The sequence below is a fragment of the Onychomys torridus genome, chromosome 21 (genome assembly GCF_903995425.1).
Source record: "Onychomys torridus chromosome 21, mOncTor1.1, whole genome shotgun sequence".
NCBI lineage: Eukaryota > Metazoa > Chordata > Mammalia > Rodentia > Cricetidae > Onychomys > Onychomys torridus.
In genome coordinates, this window is record NC_050463.1 from 4,936,389 (window position 1) to 4,953,348 (window position 16,960).

At 42.2% G+C, this 16,960-nt stretch overlaps 1 protein-coding gene across 1 annotated transcript in view; it reads left to right on the plus strand.

Moving 5' to 3' along the window:
• The first annotated feature begins 363 nt into the window (after positions 1-363).
• The window catches only part of LOC118571442 (zinc finger protein 878-like), a 70,105-nt gene continuing 53,508 nt past the window's right edge, over positions 364-16,960 (plus strand). Inside the window, exons 1-4 of the mRNA XM_036170459.1 lie at positions 364-698; positions 12,100-12,226; positions 12,435-12,495; positions 13,434-15,072. Coding sequence (XP_036026352.1) covers positions 696-698; positions 12,100-12,226; positions 12,435-12,495; positions 13,434-14,964 — 1,722 coding nt within the window. The 5' untranslated portion in view covers positions 364-695 and the 3' untranslated portion in view covers positions 14,965-15,072. The remainder of the gene's footprint in view (positions 699-12,099; positions 12,227-12,434; positions 12,496-13,433; positions 15,073-16,960) is intronic.

Genomic DNA, 16,960 nt, shown 5'->3' on the forward strand with positions numbered 1-16,960 from the left:
GAGAGAGAGAGCTCAGAGCTTGAGAGAATAAAAGCTCTTTCCTTTTATATGTGGGATTCAGTCTCCGTGGAGGTCTTTTGGGGTTCCCCGTGATCTGGGAATAACATCCCTGGTGTATGAGCTGGCTTTTTGGTGCCCATTCCCTGTGGTGGGATGCTTTGCTCAGCCTTGATGCAGGGGGGAGGGGCTTGGTCCTGCCTCAACTTGACGTGCTGGGCTTTGTTGACTCCCCATGGGAGGCTTTATTCTTTCTGAGAAGTGGATGGGGGTGGGGAGGTGGGAGGCGGAACGGGGTGGAGGGGGAGGAAGGTGGAGGAAAAAGGGAAAACCTTGGTTGGTATGTAAAACGAATGAAGAAAAAAAACAAGAACAGTGCAGGGGGACTTTTCAGTACAGGCACAAGTTCTACTGCAATGCCAATCTCTGCAGGTCTGGGACAACTCTGTGCCTGTGGTAGATGCCAGGCCTGGGAAGTGTGTAGTGCTGTGTCCCTTCACAACACTCTGTTTCTAAGCAAGCTACACCTGTCACTCAGGAGTCACTAGCCAATCTGGGCCTCCAGGAGGACAGAGAGTCAGAATGGGGCGAGCGCTTCCGGTCAGCATCCCCAGGCCTGAGGGAATCTCTTGTTCCGTGAGCTGCGATGTGACCCGCTGGAGGAGCTGTGAGGGGAGCGGCTGAGCTCTGCCTCCGCCATGGTGAGTGAGGAGCCGAGGGCCCCATGAGTGCAGGCGCCGCAGGAGCCGGTGTGGGGTCCTCCCGGGGCTGTGGGAACCGGCAGCTGGACTTGGGAGCCAGAGTGATTCCAAATTTGGTCCCTGAGGTCCCTGCAACTCCCGACAGAGCCGGACCGCTAAATGACTTCTCTTTGCGGGATACGCCGTGCGCAGAGCATGGGGAGCTGTAGCCTTTGTGTGGGAACATCCTTGGCGCTGCACTGCGCAGGGCGTCGCATGCTGTGCTTTTCTGTCTCCCGGGAAAGCCGATCTGCAAACTCTCAGAGCCCTGGTCTCTCTAGTGTCTTCTAGAAGTTCTGCACTTGGCACTGAACATTCAGGTGTAGATCAGTCTGCAGTTAATTCTGTGCAGGGCGTAAAGTCTGTGTCATTAACACATTTGCATGTGGATGCCAGGGTGGTCCAGTCATTTGTATCAGTAAGGCCAGACTTACTGGGTTTCCTGGCCTCATGTGTTAAAATTGACTATAATTAATTGTGAGGGGTTTTTTATTTGTTTGTTTTCTTTTTAAAAATAATTTAACTTTATTTTGTGTGCATTGATGTGAAGGTGTTAGATCCCCTGGAACTGGAGTTACAGACAGTTGTGAGCTGCCATGTGGGTGCTGGGAATTGAACTCAGGTCCTTTGGAGGAGTAGTCAGTGCTCTTAACTGCTGAGCCATTTCTCCAGCCCTGCTTTGTTTTTTCGAGACAGGGTTTCTCTGTTTAGTCCTTGCTGTCCTGGAACTTACTTTGTAGACCAGGCTGACCTCAAATTTATAGATCCTCCTGCCTCTACCTCTCCCAAGTGCTAGGATTAAAGGTGTGGAGCCACCATAACCTGACATAACTGTGTTTTTATTTCAAAGTTTACACTCATGTTCTGGTGATCCCTTTTTCTTTCCCAGAGAGTACAGTCTTTGTTTGTTTGTGTTTTGAGACAAGGTTTCTCTGTGTAGCCCTGGCTGCCCTGGAACTTACTTTTTAGATCACGCTGGTCTTAAACTCACAGAGATCCGCCTGCTTCGCCTCCCAAGTTCTGGGTTTAAAGGTGTGCGCCCCCACCACCGCCCAGTTCAGTGCAGTCTTTATTACAGTTTCATTCATAGTTTGAAGTCAGATGGTGTCACTGTGTGTACTAGTTATCCACTCATGTGCTGATCAGTTTTTCATTCATGATGACATTTTCTCATGCGATTTCTGTTGTTGGTAGCATTAATTGTTAGAATGTTTTTATTGAACTTTTGCTGTATCCATAGCTCAAATTCTGTATTATCATAATATTATTGACACAGTAGCCACATGGTTGTTTTCTACTCAGGGTTAGTCCAGCTCCCTGTTAAGGAAGCCCATTGTCCATCAGGCACAGTTCCCAGTGGGGTCCACAGCTCTGCAAGGTTAAATGTGCACCCTTACACCCTTTCCTTTAAAAAGACACTTTAATTCAGTTACTATGAATATAGGAGGAAATGGTCCCTGTGGTCCAGGCATGTAGACCCACACAGCTAAGTAACAGAGAAAAGAATTCCATGACCCCAACCAGAATTCCATGACCCCAACCAGAATTCCGAGACCCCAACCAGAATTCCATGACCCCAAGCAGAGACAGCTGAGTCCATCCACGTGTGTCACCAACTGACTGTAACCATTGAAGTCAGTTGTTGTCATCCGGGTCTTTCACCTTCTCTCAGTCCCCAAACACAAGATGTTGCTTGGCCCCATTTCCTCCCAATTGAGTCTGGTCTGGGCTGTGATCAGACAGATTTGTGACTCTCCATGTTTGCGGGACCGAAGACTTTTGGGTTCAGTTTTTTGTTTTTGTTTGTTTGTTTGTTTTAATAGTTAAGTTTGCAGTGGTATTGCATGCTTTTAATTCTAGCACTTGGGAGGCAGAGGCAGGAGGATCTGTGAGTTTGCGGCCAGCCTGGTGTATAGAGGGAGTTCCAGGGCAAGCAGGCCTTCACAGCAGCCAGTAGCTTTTTGTGTAATTACAGTAGGTAAGACCTTCCCTGTGTCCATCTGTCTTAGTTCCCTGGTCCAGGCCTAAGGGCAGTGCGGTTGGAGCATGACCCACTGTTCATACCAAATGTAAGACTCAAGGGGAGTCAGAGGGACAGAGAGTGGACACCTTTAGGACTCAGGGAACCTAATTTCAATAGATCCATAACTAGACAGTCCATTTGGCATCATCTTTGGCTTTTGCCCTCTTGCCCTGATGTGGGAGGTCCATGGTAATGGCAGCTCTCTTCATGCCCGTAGGAGTGGAGAGAATCATCTTTTAGGGTCCATTCCAGGTTAGTTCCCATGTCACTTTGACTACTAACTTGACCCAGACAGTATCATTGAACTGGAACAAGGGGAAGCTGGTGGTGGACTCTGATGTCACCTGAGTCTCTAGGGTAGTCCAATGAATGGCCTTTATGGACATCTGGAGTGCCTGCAGTGACTTGAGAAAGCAATGATTCGACTGTTATGTAAACTGTTGTTTGTGGTGATATTTTGTATGTACTGTTAACAAATAAAGTTTGCCTGAAGATAAGAGATCAAAGACAGCCACTAGATTAAACAGAGGCCAGGCAGTGGTGGCACACACATTTAATTCTAGCACTCAGGAGGTAGAGATCCATCTGGATCTCTGTGAGTTCAAAGCCACTCTTGTAGCCAGAAGGTTTTTCCAGTCCCACTCACCCCCATCTGGCCCTGAGGTCCCTCAGCTGCTTATAAAATGATCATTCAGAGGCTTAATATTATTTACAAATTGTATGGCCTATAGCATGCTTCTTGCTAGCTAGCTCTTTTAACTTAACCCATTTATATTAATCTATAGGTTGCTAGGTGGCCATGCCATTCCTTCCTGGTCTGCTGGCATCTTGCTGCTCCTTCAGTGGTGGCTGGCATCTCCGACTGCTCTCCTTTCTTCTCTCCGTATATCTGCTTAGGTTTCCCACCTGACTCTAAGCTGCCTTGCCATAGACCAATGCAGCTTTACTTATCAATCAATCAGAGCAACACATATTAATAGCATACAGAAAGACATCCCAAAGCACACCCTGGACTACATGAGATTAATCCAGTCTAAAAGAGAAATAGAGCCAGTCAGTGGTGGCACATACCTTTAATCCCAGCACTAGGAATATTAAGACAGGAAGTGATGTGGCTGGGCAGAGAAAGGAATAGAAGGCAGGAGTCTGGTGCCTTTTGGCTGAAGATACAGAAGCTTTCAGCCTGAGGATTGGTGGAGAAAGGATCTCACCTCCCTTTCGGCCTGAGGATTCAGTAGTGGTGAGAAGTTTCTCTAGTGGCTTGTTACTTTGTTTCTCTGATCTTTCAGCATTTACCCCAATATCTGGCTCTGGGTTTTTATTATAAGACCAACTGGGGACTGGAGAGATGGCCCAGAGGTTAAGAGCACTGATTATAATGAGATCTGGTTCCCTCTCCTGGTGTACAGAAATACATACAAACAGAATACTGTATACATAATAAATAAATCTTAAAAAAAAAAAAAAAAAGACCAATTAGGGCTCATGCAACATTTGGTCTCTGATCCTGGGAAGCAGTGGGGGATGCTTTTCAAATGTAATCTCATAGATGGGTAAATCCATCCTTATGTGGGGGGCAGCTGGCAGAAGCAAAGCAAGGTCAGGAGGCCTGTCCATTCTTCAGTAGATTATAATGAGAGTTTTGTTAAAATTTTGTATTTGTTTATTTTTTATGTCCTGTTTATTCTTTTTACCTGGCCAGAATTCTGAGGTCTTTATGCCCAATAAAGTTTTCAATCTATGTGTGAAGCTGTGGCTATTAATTGAAAAAAATTTGGCTCTGAAAGCCAGGCCCTTGTTGGACCCCATTCTAGGGGGAGCCCAAGTCATGGGACCAGTTCCTAGGGAAGCTTTTTAAGCTACTACTTGGGTTGTTTTATTCTGGGTGGGAAACACTTTTACCAACCAGGAAGGGGTAGCTATAAAAACTAGCAAGTACTGTTATCCTCCCTGGGCAGAGAAGATCTTGATGAAGTCATTTTCCCCAGAGACCTTGGGATTCTTTGTGGTGACATATTGTATATCAAATAAGCTTGCCTGAGGATCAGAGGACAGAGCCAGCCACTAGATTAAACATAGAGGACAGGCAGTGGTGGCACACACCTTGAATCCCAGCACTTGAGATCTCCCCCTTTGCTAGCAGTGTTTAGGAAGCACACACGCCATTGCTCCCAGCACTAGGGAGGAAGTGAAATGGGTGGGCGGAGAAAGACATGTAAGGCGTGAGGAGACTGGTACTAAAGCCTTTCGACTGAGGACTCAGAGGATTCAGTCAGAGGATTCCTGGAGTTGGCGAGGTGAGAAGTGGCTGTGGCTTCTTTGTCTCTCTGATCTTTCAGCGTTTACCCCAATATCTGGCTCTGGGTTTTTATTATAAGACCAATTAGAATTTGTGCAACAGTTCTTGCTCTGTCATTTGGATGCTTTCCTGGGTAAGGGCTCTCTGTTTTGGATTCACTTGAGCACAAACCTGGCATTTGGCTGAGATGTCCCTCTTAGACTGTCCAGTCTAGGTATACTCTACCTTAGTGTGAACAACTCAGAAAGTTTTGTGAACCCCAGATGATTAGCCTTTGCAGGTTAGTTACCAACATACCTGTCAGTTGTTTTTCAGAGAATGACCCTTTCCTCTGGTGTCTTCCATCATCCTGTGGTTTTCAACTATTTTCTCCCATGGAATCTAAGGGTGTAAAGGGTCATGGTATGTTATTAGAGTATCTATTGTCTGCCCTGGTTTTATGTAGATTATCAGTAGGCCCCACTGGTTTATGCAGAATTTCAATAGGCCTCACTGGTTTGGTCAGCAGACAGGTCAGAACCCAGCAGCAGAGAACAGCAATTTGTAGGGGAAGCCAAACAGCTTCTAGGAAGGCCAAGATTTTCAATGTCCTTTTCCCAAGTGGTGAGAAACCCTCTTTCTCTATACATTGTACTGTGGACATGCCTGACAGTATAAGCATAGGGACTGTCTTGTGTATGGTGAAGGACTTTCCTTTTCCCTACCTGAGATCCTAGGTCAAATAGATAGCTCTGCTCTCTGGGCTGAGGTACCTGGTGTGGGTCCCAATTTTTTCAATTAATAAAAGTGCGACAGCTCCCACGTACCTGGTTTCATCTTTCACCTCTTGACAATCATGGACAAATACCTATGTCATCATGCAAGAGGGTAGCTGAATTTATGGTGGTGAGTTTCTCAAAATAGATTGGAGGATGTGCCAGGGGTAGGGCCGGTACTGGGTCACACAGCATTAGATAGTTAGTGTTTTGATGTCCCTCAGAGTCTGGCCACAACCATGTTGTTTTGTTTGGTGAGTATAGGATCTTGTGGAAGTGTTAACTTGTTTGTTTTCTTTCATTAAACTAGCATTAACCTCCATTCTGATTAGACAGATGAGTCAACCTGGGGCTACAGGGTCCAATCCCTTGTACAGGTACATCAGAGGACATTTCCATGTATCCAAATATTGGATTAAAACTCCGTTTATCTTGTGTTTGTGGACAAACAGATGGAAATGTTTTGAGCCATCTGGAAATTCTATAGCTAGAGCGGAAATCATAGCTATGTTTAAACCTTAAATGGCTTTTGTTAAGTCTCAGTCCAGATTAGGGGCTCAGTGCTCCACTTTGTGCTGGTGTATAGGCCTTGCCATCTCCAAAACATCTGGTATCTAGAAGCATCAATATCCAGCTGCACTTAGGAACTCTTGAACCTGCTTCTTATTCTTTGGAGTTGGTATTTGAAGGATGGCAACAATCCTATTCTGAGACAGGCTCCTATTGCCTCCCTTCAGCTGGTAGCCACAATAGGCCATCTTCTACAAAGTTGGTCTTTTCTTAGCCAGTATTTTGTAGCCCAAGGACTCTTTCAGCAGTCCCTCAGTGGCCCTTTTATAATCTGTTTTCCCATAAAACCTCTGGGGGAAGAGCAGAAACTCTACATTTACTGTTTTTCACTCCTGGGGAAACCTGGTCTAGGGTAGTTGCCCACTGTAACCTCCCACTGGGTCTGTCCATTTAAAAGCAAAGATGGGTTGACTCACCTCTAAATTGGAGGCTGAAGAATACATCTTCTGGTCCAAGACAGTGCACAACTGTTTCTCTGGAAGAACCAGACACATGAGAACTAGAGGTCCTGGGTTTATTCACAGGCAGGAGAGGCATATTCCAGTGTGGCTGGCGGGCACCAGGATGCTTGCCTCTTCAAGCCAAGTAATATGGACTTCAGTTTCCCCTTTTGTTTTCAGGGTCATTTGTATTATTTATCTTTTGATAGGAGGCATAACTTTCAGCTAGGAGATATTCTTCTGACAGAGGGTAAGATAACACAATTTTACGTGGTGTGTTTAACTTAACTTTGTTTCATTATCAGAGAAGGGGAAGGGGCTCTTCAGTTCATGCGAAAGTTCTTGTTTTTTTGTTTTAACAGACTATACCTTTTTTTTTTTAGATTTTATTTATTTATTATGAATACAGTGTTCTGTCTGCACATATCCCTGCAGGCCAGAAGAGGGCACCAGATCTCATTACAGATGATTGTGAGCCACCATGTGGGTGCAGGGAATTGAACTCAGGACCTCTGGAAGTGCAGTCGGTGCTCTTAACCTCTGAGCCATCTCTGCAGCCCCTTGTATTTTGTTATTTTGTCCTCCCCACCCCCTGGAGCTGAGGACCCAACCCAGGGCCTTACGCTTACTAGGCAAGTGCTCTACCACTGAGCTAAATCCCCATCCCCAAAAGTCCTTGTCTTTATCAGATTGTTGTTGTTGTTAAACACCTTTTTGAACTACCTCCAGCAACAGGGAGCTACTTATACTTTTAAATTTTTTTCAACTTTTATAACATTTTTTAAATACCCTGGTTGACTAGGTGACAAGGAAATCTTTTTAGCAGCTCTTTGATATTTCCAAAAAATACTTAGTGAGATGGTGTAAAGTCTCCTTCATAAGTATTGGGTAGAAGGGAGTAACTGTTCTTTCCAGGCTGCATTTCCCAATTCAGGGATAGTGTTTTTAGTTTTTTTAGGGGATGGTTGGTTTTACCAATGACTCATTGAAAAGCAGACATAAAGTGTGAAAGAGAAAGTAGTGGAACTTTTTCTTTCCCTTTGGCCAGAGCCCAGGGGAACTTTCCCCCTTTGCAGGACTGCTTAGAGGAGGCACAAGGTGGAGGGAGTGCTCACCTAGGGGAACTGTGTCCCCTACCCTGTGTGCATTTGCTTAGATGGCAAGGGAGTTGGGGCCTGGAGGAGAGGCCCTGCAGCTCCTCACGTCCACAGGGGAACCAACCCCTAGTGTGAGCAGGAGTCAAACTACAAAACAAGCAAGTGATTCTGCTCCTGGAGTAGGACAGGTGAAGGAACTTTTCACCCTCCCGGGTGACCTGGCAGAACCAAAAGTATTTGGGTCCCCAACAGGAGGGAACACAGCTTTCCAACTGGGTGGAGGAGGGTTTGACAATGTAGAAAGCCATTGGTCAATACAGGGAAACAAGTCTGATAGAAACACCTGGAAAGACTTATAGACACACACATGCCCAGAGTTATAGACATACAAGAAAAACAACTAGGATGGCCCTCATTGTCATACCCTGACCAGACAGGGATCCAGTGAAACGTCACATGGTTCCTGGACAGTTCATTAGCATTCGTGTCTGACCTTTTCTGTGTGTCCAAAGACAAGGCACTTTAACCAGACATAACTTCTGGGGGTAATTGAACAAGTAACTTTCTAATTCGTGTCCTTTTGTGGGTGGACGGGTCAGACCCCTTTGAAATTGGCAGTAATTGATCAAAGGGTGCTCTGGGGTGGTGGTTTAAGTAGGAATGGCCCCCATAGACCCTTGTGTTTGAATGTTTGGCCCCTAGAGAAGTAGCACTAACAGGTGGCCTTGTTGGAGTAGATGTGTCCTTGTTGCAGAAAGTGTGTCACTGTGGAAGCAGGCATTGAGGTCTCATATGCTCAAGCTAGGCCTAGTGTGTCTCAGTGATCTACTGCTGACTGTTGATGAAGATGTAGAACTCTCAGATCCTTCTCCAACACTACATCATCCTGCATACTGCCATACTTTCCCCACGACGATACTGAGCTAAACACCTGAAGTTGAACCTAGCCCCAATTAAATGTTTTCCTTTATAAGAGTCGCCATGGGTAATATTAAATACAGACACTATATATGTAGTATACCTGGAAAAACCCACTTGTATATACACTAGCATACTCCTGTAACTTTACCTAAGCAGATATAAATGTCTGGTTTTTAAGAATTTAAAAATTTAAATTAGGCAGTTGTGGTGAAAGCCTTTAATTCCAGCATTCAGGATGCAGAGGCAGCTGGCTCTCTGTGAGTTTAAGGCCAGTCTGGTCTACAGAGTGAGTTCCAGGACAAGCTCTAAAACTACACTACCCTGTCTCAAAAAAAACAGAAAAACAAACAAACAAACAAAAAAGAATTTAAAAATTTGGAAGAAAAAGTTGCTGTGGTCATGGTATCTCTTCATAGTAATAAAATCCTAGGTCACCTGGGGACCTCAATATCTGCCTGTCCACCCCCATGTATCCTCTAATCATCCCCAATTTCTCCAGTTTTCCAAGCATTAATGCTTTAACTCAGCAGTCAGATCTTTCTTTTTCTGAAAATTATTGTTTGATGATATGTGTGTGGGTATTTTTCATGCATTAATGACCATGTATTATCTGCATGTCTGCAGTCTCAAAATGCCAGAAGAGGGCCCTGAATCTTCTGGAACTGGAGTTCTGATCATTGAGTCTCCATGAGTTTGAGAGGAATCAAACCTGGATCCTCTGGAAAAGCTAGGAGTGCGCTATAACCACTGAGCCATCTGTGAAGCGCCAGAGATCTGAAGAACAAATTAGGTCATGTTGCTATACACATTATTTATTGAAAACCGAACTCCTGACAGTAAAGTTCCTTGCAATATCAACTCCTCCCAGGTCCACTGTTTTTCCTGGTTCTCTGTTGACACTGCTGAACCATGCTTCAGTGCTTTGGGTTGTCAAATACATTATCACCTCAGGGCCTTTGCACCTGTTTTTCCTCTGTGCCAAGAATGGTCAACTCCCAAGTATCCCTTATTTCCTTTGTGTCACTGAGAGGAAGCCCTGCTCTCACCACTTTAAAAACTGCAGCCATAATGCTCAGAGTGGTGGATTGTGCCTATAATACTAACACTTGGAAATTAAGGCATCAAGATCAAGTGCAATGCTATGTAGACTACAAATGGCTGTCAAGGTCAGCTGGGGTTACAGGAGACCCTCTCTTTATGAAAATAATCTGCAGCCTGAGTGTTGGGGTCTAGAGCTCGTGGGTCCCAGTGGGGGATTGTGAGAGTCCCTTACATGAAGCCATGACATAAAGCCTTGCTTCTATTTTGAGGTAACAATATGTTGACATACCCAAGGTCTGAGACACCTGCCATGAAAAGCTGCATGTAGGAAGTGGAAGTAGCCAAAGGGAGATGTATGAGAAGTTGCAGAGAGAAAGAGCAATGTAAGACCTTTGTAATTGGAGCCCTAGGTGTCTGACAGTGAGCTGCAGGACTTGGTGTTTGCCCTGCAGGGTTTCAGATGTGCCTTCATCAAATATTTCCATAATTCTTTGAAAGGGAAATGTATATTCTGGACCATTGGATAGATATAATTTATGTCTCGTACTACAAGATATCACACTAGAGAGATTGCACTGAGTCTGAAAAGAACCTTTAGTCATTGTGCACTTTAGGTACTATTACATGGTGTAGGAATCTTTGAAATTAGACTGAATGCCTTTTGCATGATGGATTTCCTGTGAGTCTGTCTGAAAATGTGGGCTGAGTAAGACATGCTGTATTTGAGCATTTGTCTTTGGTGTGTGGTCTTCATTGGTGACTTGTGAAACCCTGAGGAGGAGGAGCCTTTCTGGAGGAATGTAGAGTCTGGGGATGGGCTCTGAGTGTTTATACCCTCACCACACTTCCTTGTGTGGTTGAAACTGAGCAGTCCTCTTCCTTCTCATGTAGCCACACCATCACTGCCATTACAGACTCCATTTCTAAATAATGTAAGGTAAAATAGCAGCAATTGCTTTTCCTTGCTAATTCCTTTCTCTTGCCCAATGCTTATAATTTTGGCTACAGATTTAGGTTTTTGTACATGTCCAGCATTTGTTCCTGTGCTGAACTTTACCCGCATTTGGTAGAGAGTGTCAATTTTCACACCAAGAATGCATACATTTATGGAATTAATAGTGATCTCCTGAATCACTGTATTTCAAGTGTGTAACATTGTCTCTAACTCTGTGCATGTTTTTTACATTTTTTAATAAATCAAGTGTCTGAATCTTTTGATTCAAATCTTTTGAATTCTCTTGGTCTGATGATAGGGATAGTTGGTGACCTCCATGAGTGCTGAGCATTGATCTAGGATCTCTTCAGAAGCAATAGGTGATCTCATCTGTTGACTAATCTTTATATACTCCATTATTTTTGTTATTGTTTTATTGTTTTATTGTTTTAGGATCAGCATTTACTTCACTAATGCTTTTGACAACTCTTAGATCTGTCAGAAGTAACTTCCTAAAAATGCATTCCTTCCTAGGAATTATTAAATGCCTTACAGTTTACAAGGGGTCACTCCAGTTTATGATAGACAAGTATAGAACTAGAGTGAATATTTCACTCTATGGAGGAATTTTGAGTGAGCCACTGAGTGCTTTCTCATTTTTTGTTTGCTTGAGACAAGGTCTCACTGTGCTGGAAACCTCTACATAGACCAGACTGGCTTGATAATCACAGAGTCTTTGCCTCCTGAGGTTTGTAATTAAAGGTGTGCACCACCACACCCATATTGTCTATCCTTGTTTTTTTTGGGGGGGGTGGTTTTTTAGAGACAGGGTTTCTCTGGGTAGCTTTGCACCTTTCCTGGAACTCACTTGGTAGCCCAGGCTAGCCTCGAACTCACAGAGATCTGCCTGCCTCTGCCTCCCGAGTGCTGGGATTAAAGGCAAATGCCACCACCACCTGGCTCTATCCTTTTTTTTTTTCTGTCTATTCTTTTTTGAAGTTAGTAATTTTGATAAATTTTCTGTTGCTATACCTCTCTGTACGAATTACTAGACATTTCTCCTGCAGTGCCACATTCTGTCCACTGGGCACAGAAATGGAAAGCATCATTCTCTTTTTTTGCTTCCATTTAAAATGAGTTGATGACTGCATTTGAAATTCTACGAACCATCTCATAAAATGTATCAAGCACAAGGATTGTGTAAATATATTCTCAATGAAGTGTACATTTACAATGCAGTCAGTCTCAACATTTCTATTATGTACATATATGGGATACTTAGGATGCAGTGACCTGTGAGGATGTGCATGTGAACTTCACCCATGAAGAGTGGGCTTTGCTGGATCCTTCCCAGAAGAGTCTCTACAAAGATGTGATGCTGGAAACCTACTGGAACCTCACTTGTATAGGTAAGAATGTGAGATTTCTGTCAGTTTTTAATTTAAGGGGAGAAGTCTTTCTTGGAGATAGGTGCTGCCCTATAATTTTGAATGTTGTGAAGAGGAAAAATCTGGTGAATAAATCAGGTATTATTCTAAGGTTAATGAAAGATAGTAATTTCAATTGTTCCTAATTTTCAGTAATATATCACATAGGTTTTCTGGTACTGTATTTTAGGATACAAATGGGAAGACCACAATATTGAAGAACATTATCAAATTTCAAGAAGACGTGGAAGGTAATTTCATGTGCAACCTGATACATATGTACCTCTGAAGAATGTTAATATACCCCAAACTTTTTTTTTTAAGATTTATTTATTTATTATGTACACAGTATTCTGCATGCATGTCCCTACAGGCCAGAAGAGGGCACCAGATCTCATTATAAGTGGTTGTGAGCCACCATGTGGTTGCTGGGAATTGAACTCAGGACCTCTGGAAGAGCAGTTGGTGCTCTTAACCACTGAGCCATCTCTCCAGCCCACTCCAAACTTTTAATGAAAAGCAGTGGTATAAATAAGTACAACTGTGTGATGATTATTAAATTCTCAAACACTGTTTACTGCAGAGTCAGGTACATGATCATTGTAAAGCATATCCTTAAGAATAAGACAGAGAAGCCGGGAGGTGAACCCCTATAATCCCAGCACTCGGGAGGCAGAGGCAGGTGGATCTCTGTGAGTTTGAGGCCAGCCTGGTCTACAGAGCTAGTCCAGGACAGGCTCCAAAGCTACAGAGAAACCCTGTCTCGAAAAACCAAAAAACAAACAAACAAACAAACAAAAACAACAAAAAAAAAAAAATAAGACAGAGAAAGAATGCCCTAACTGATGTCATAGTTTTAATCATGTCCAGGTGAGAGGCATACTGTATAATTCTCCATCAATATATATTTATACCATTCAATTATGACAAAGGTATACACAGTGATAAGGGAATTAGTGTATGTTTAAGACCTTTTATAAGCAAATCCTCCATATTAAGTGTAGTATTCCTCATATGCTTATAGTAAGTTATTTAGCATAGTTTAGTGAGTGGAGCACATTATGAGAGACCAGGAGATTGTCATGGTGTAGAAACCTGAATCCATATACCACATCTGTATGAGACACAAAACCTTAGACTATGTGAATGCAATGTGAAACCCTTTCATTTGTTATTCCTCCTTTACCAGGTATGTCATCTGTCACTCTGGATACAAGCCAAGTGAGCATAATGGAAATGGAAAGAAACACTGTACTTCTGTCTTTCTCAGAACAATTGGAAGATACGTAGTAGCTCCCAGTATGAGAAGATATGATGACTGTGATACAAATTTACAGTTAATTGGGTTTCCAACTTCAGTGGGAATTCATCAACAAACTCATATTGGAGAAAAACCTTATGAGTACAGGGAATATGGAAATTTGACTGTCTGTTCTGGCTCACTGTGCACATGTAGTGTATCTCACAGTATAAGAAAATGTTATGCATGGAATCAGTGTGGTAAAACTTTGAGTTCTCTTCAAAGACATAAAAAATCTCATATGGGAAGAGTAAGTAATAAATGTGAGCCATCTACTAAAGGGTTTAGCCATCACAGGTATCTCCAGTCACACAAAGCAAGTAATAAAGAGGATCTTTATGAATGTATTCAACATGATATAGCCTTAACATCTGATTCCTCTGCAAAAGTACACCAAAGAACTCACTTGGAAGTAAAATCCTGTGAATATAGTCAAAGTGATCAAGGCTTTGTATGTCATATTCTTCATCAAGGTTGTAAAACTCATAGGAGGGTCAAAAGGTATGAATATCATCAATATGATAAAGCCTTTGTATGTCCCAGTTATCTTCAAATACATAAAAGAAGTCATTCTGGAAAGGAACCCTATGAATGCAATCACTGTGGTAAAGCCTTTGCTTATAAAAGCCATTTTCAAATACATGAAAGGAGTCATACTGGAGAGAAACCCTATGAATGTAATCACTGTGCTAAAGCCTTTGCATCTAAAAGTGATCTTCACAGGCATGCAAGAAATCATACTGGAGAGAAACCCTATGAATGTAATCACTGTGGTAAAGCCTTTGTATGTAAAAGTGATCTTCACAGGCATTCAAGAAGTCACACTGGAGAGAAACCCTATGAATGCAATCACTGTGGTAAAGCCTTTGCCTATAAAAGCCATTTTCAAATACATGAAAGGAGTCATACTGGAGAGAAACCCTATGGATGTAATCACTGTGGTAAAGCCTTTGCATCTAAAAGTGATCTTCGCAGGCATGCAAGAAATCATACTGGAGAGAAACCCTATGAATGTAATCATTGTGCTAAAGCCTTTGTATGTAAAAGTGATCTTCACAGGCATTCAAGAAGTCATACTGGAGAGAAACCCTTTGAATGTAGTCAATGTGGTAAAGCCTTTGCATGTAACAGTCATCTTCATGAGCATGAAAGAATTCATACTGGAGAGAAACCCTTTGAATGTAGTCAATGTGGTAAAGCCTTTACACAGAAGAGTACTCTTCTCAGGCATAAAGGAATTCATACTGGAGAGAAACCTTATGAATGTAGTCAATGTGGTAAAGCCTTTGCATGTAAAAGTGCTCTTCAGAGGCATGAAAGAAGTCATAGGGGAGAGAAACCCTATGCATGTAATCAATGTGGAAAAGCTTTTGTATACAAAAGTCATTTTCAGAGGCATGAAAGAAGTCATACTGGATAGAAACCCTATGGATATAATCAATGTGGTAGAGACATTGCATGTAACAATCCCCTTCAAATAAATGAAAGAACTCAGACTGGAGAAAATCCTATGAAGATAGTCAATGTGGTAAAAAGCCTTTGCATATAAAATCTCCTTCACAGTCATGAAAGAAGTCAATCTCGACAAAAACTCTCTGAAAGTAATCAATGTGGCAGTCTTTGCATATTGCAGTAACCTTCAAAAGCATAAAAACATTCATACTCATGAATATCCCTTGACCCTAATAAATGAGCCTTGCAGTCCACATACATATTTCCCACTGAGCTATCTGACCAGTGTGTGAGTAGGATTAGTAGAGCCACTCTATCCTTATACTATTGTCTCCTTTTCAAGTTGTAAACATATTGTATTTCAAGAATACAGAAACACATGATCATTTTAATAATAAAATGTATTTTCAGATGAAAATGATATTTATGCTATCATCCATTATTTTTGGATCATGTTACTTTATTCTGAGGACTTAATACTTGTTCTTAACATTTTCTCAGAAACCAATGTCAGAGAATTTTATCAGTGAGCAAATGTGGTTGCTGCTAGTCCTGATGAGCTGAGTTCAGTCTCTGGGAGAGCCACATTATTCATAGAAGTTTTTCTCTGATGATTGCACTTGAGGTGCATGCACACCACACACCAACACATACAGAAAAAAGGTCCAGTGAATTCACTCAACAATTTAGGGTACTTGCTGCAAACTTGACTGCCTCAACTTGATCTCTAGTACTCACAAAATGGAAGTAGAGAATGGACAGCTGTAAGTTGTTCTCTGACTGGCACATGCACACCATGGCACTGCTGTCTACACATAGTTAAATTTTTTCAATGAGTTGACCTGGCTGTCCTGGAACTGATTCTGGCTGACCTCAAACTCAAAGAGATCTGCTGCCTGTGCATCCAAAATGCTGGGATTAAAGGCATGTGCCACCACCACCACCCCACCACTTAAAAAGTTTTAAATGAAGGAAATTTATAGTGCAAATAAATTAATAGGATACAGTTTACCATTTTAATACACTGAAAGAAGTATTATTGTTCATTAAAAATGATGCTTCCTGTTTTGACTTATTCTTTCATCGTCTGATCATTTAAACAACATATCTTGTCCGTGTGTAGAGGTGCACTCTTGTAATCCCAGTACTCAGGAGAATTAGGCAGGTGGATCTCTCTGAATTTCAGGCCAGTCTGACCCAGTTTTCCGTTCCAGGATGGTCATAGGTATATAGAGAGAACTTACCTCAAAAAATCCAAATAGGGGATCTGCAAAGATAGCTGTTTTTTCCAGAGAACTCAGATTCAATTCTCAATACCTACATGGAAGTTCAGTTTCCAGAGATTCAACACCCTCACACAGCCATAAATGCAGGCAAAACACTTTTCCCATAAAAATGAAGATAATCAATTTTAAAAAGTATATATCACATTATGGAACTTTCTCTATCATAATATGGACTCATCTCTACTCAACCAAATCTCTCCTTGGGTTCATTTACATCCAGAACCATGTTAACAATTAAAATAAGCAATGTGCAGAATCTATTCACATAGGGATTGAAAACTGTTCAGTCCTTCATTGACCAAGTAGCCAGCACTTTGGTCACCTGCAAATGATGGAAGGCAGAAGGAGTAAAGGAGCATCTTCATGTTCTGTATTATAATGACAATTTTAGTAGCTGGAGACCGAATTCAGTAGCACTGCTGCTATTGGTTATCCAACTTTGGTTCCTAGCACCCACATCAATTGGCTCGAAGTACCTGTATATTCTGGACCAGAAAGTCTGATGTACTTTTTTGCCTTCCTTGGGCACCAGATATGCTAATAGTTTATAGATATATTTGTGTGTGTGTGTTTGTGTGTGTGTGTGTGTGTGTGTGTGTGTGTAAGAGAGAGAGACTCCATATTTTAAACTTCATGATCAAACTTTAATTTATATAACTATTTTATTCATAAAATAGG